At 42.4% G+C, this 2,361-nt stretch overlaps 2 protein-coding genes across 5 annotated transcripts in view; one reads left to right on the top strand and one right to left on the bottom strand.

Moving 5' to 3' along the window:
• The window catches only part of LOC123502381, a 56,719-nt gene extending 54,958 nt beyond the window's left edge, over positions 1-1,761 (top strand). The window contains exons 2-3 of the mRNA XM_045251560.1: positions 766-900; positions 1,299-1,761. Of these exons, the coding sequence (XP_045107495.1) occupies positions 782-900; positions 1,299-1,719 (540 nt within the window). The 5' untranslated portion in view covers positions 766-781 and the 3' untranslated portion in view covers positions 1,720-1,761. The remainder of the gene's footprint in view (positions 1-765; positions 901-1,298) is intronic.
• The window catches only part of LOC123502382, a 137,133-nt gene that overhangs the window by 3,798 nt on the left and 130,974 nt on the right, over positions 1-2,361 (bottom strand). The window lies entirely within an intron of this gene.

Here is a 2,361-nt window from a genome sequence, read left to right as displayed (position 1 = left end):
TTCTTAATGTAAATAAAATGGTAAATAAATCTCAAGGTAAAAATGTGTCCTAGTATTGAAGGGATTAAAATAGTGATGATTGTGGCCATTAATGTTTTGAATCTCTCTCTCTCTCTCTCTCTCTCTCTCTCTCTCTCTCTCTCTCTCTCTCTCTCTCTCTCTTTTATTTAAACATTATCTTACACTTATAAATTTTACAATAAATCAGGTACAGAAAGAGATTTAGACATATAGCTCCTTGTGTTGGCAAGTAACTATTCTAAACGTCTTTTTCTCGTTAGTATATTGTTTTGACACCTCACTCACTGCACTACACTTCACAGCACTAGCCGGGCAGCAAATTCACCAACTGTATACACTTCTCGCACCACGGCGAGAACGGGACGCGGCGGGCGACTTCCAGGGCAGACTCGCTTAAACCTAGCACAAGACACGCGCTCCTCTGAATCTCTCTCTCTCTCTCTCTCTCTCTCTCTCTCTCTCTCTCTCTCTCTCTCTCTCTCTCTCTCTCTGTGTGTGTGTGTGTCCGTTAATTAATTAACTAAAAATATACTTATACTTATTCTCTCTCTCTCTCTCTCTCTCTCTCTCTCTCTCTCTCTCTCTCTCTCTCTCTAGTAGTAGTAGTAGTAGTAGTAGTAGTAGTAGTAGTAGTAGTCAGCTCCGAAATATTGTTATGTCTACTGCACATCAAAAACTATTTTCTTATGCATTTCGTTGAATCAACTACTATATACTATAATATAATGCTTGTTCGCTTTTCAGTTACCTCAGTTCACTAATGGAACGGAAGGAGGAGTGGGGCATTACGTTCAGGGGTGGCGCCATGTTGCGAGGTCATCATACGAACAATTTCAGCGAGGCCACCATGTGCATCATTAAGGAAGTTGTTTTGAATAGGTAAGTATCTAACCCTCAATATCCTTTTTGTATATGACAAAGCCAATTAAGACTATGAATAGTTCATATACCACTCCCACACACTACGTACTTTTAAATGTAAATACGAACAAAGATTTTCCAAGAACCTTCCTCTTAAATATATATCGCTCTTCTATTTGACAACAATGCTCTGCACCATTTATTACCTTCACATGTTAAACTTCATAGAAATGTAAAAGAGCTGGTCCTTACTTTTTTTTATCTATGTCTTTTCAAACACATTTTTTTGCGAGCGGCGCGCGTGCGTGTGTGTGTGTGTGTGTGTGTGTGTGTGTGTGTGTGTGTGTGTGTGTGTGTGTGTGTGTGTGTGTGTGTTTACATAAGTGTCACATCTGCCTCCTCTTTTTCTTCCCCAGATGCAAGGCATATAACACAGTGCAGCTGATTATTTTCATGGCTGGAATATTTGACGGGTATATGAAGAACAGGCTTGCTGACGTTGCATTAGGGAGGCGAAGAAGAAAGAATACGCGTATGGGCACACTGTCTTTGGATTCAGTAACTCCCCTTGGCAACGGGAAATACAAGGTCAATAGCCACTCTACTCCATCACTGCAATACACTGTCGACCTAGAAACTGGCTTCTGTGAGTGTAATGTGGGTGAGAATGGCTCGCTGTGCAAACACCAGGCTGCTTGTGCAGAGCACAGCATGACGATCTTGCCCCAAGTTTTCACTGCTACAAGTAAAACAGGCAGTGGTTGGCGTCAGTGGCAGTGGGTGAAGACAAAACTCCACCAGAAAGTTTTTTCAGAGGACTTTTGGAGCCACAACTGAACAACAGAGAAAACCAAAGTCCGCTTGCAGTTGCATCGTCAACCAAGGGCAAGATCAACTCCCATTACCTGAGGCTCGTCCCCAGGTGTCTATGCAATGGGAAGAGAATAAACATTGCTCTCTGGACCAACCAAGGCTGGAAGATGACAAACAAAGTGCCAATATTTCAGAGTTCGTCAAAGCCCTCCACACTATCACTGAAAAATATGGAAATGAAGACACTGCAGACGCCCTCAAGACAGCAGTTAAAAGGCTCCATAAAATAAAAAGCACAAACATGCTCAACAGTGTGTTACACAACCTAGGAAGTGATGTGTGCACCACTACAACTGGAGCTGGCCGAGGAAAGATTCGGTGCCAGCCATCTTCAGTTGCAAGAAGAGGCCAGGAAGACCGAAAGGAGCAGCTCCCCTTGGCAAAGGGCGCCGTCCTAACACAGTAGCGACAGGTAAAGCAAAGCGCCCACGAAATCTCGCAGAAAACATCGCAGCCAATGTACCCAATGCTAAGTCACATGGCAGTGGCCACTAATGTATGTATTTATCTACAGTAATTGCATGCTTAATAAATATGGAGTTTTCTCTTTTATAATTATTTCCAAAACATAATGATCTGCATGTTTACAGAACATTCATGTAACCA

The sequence above is a fragment of the Portunus trituberculatus genome, chromosome 11 (genome assembly GCF_017591435.1).
Source record: "Portunus trituberculatus isolate SZX2019 chromosome 11, ASM1759143v1, whole genome shotgun sequence".
Classification (NCBI taxonomy): Eukaryota; Metazoa; Arthropoda; class Malacostraca; order Decapoda; family Portunidae; genus Portunus; species Portunus trituberculatus.
This window is presented reverse-complemented; position numbering and strand designations above follow the sequence as displayed.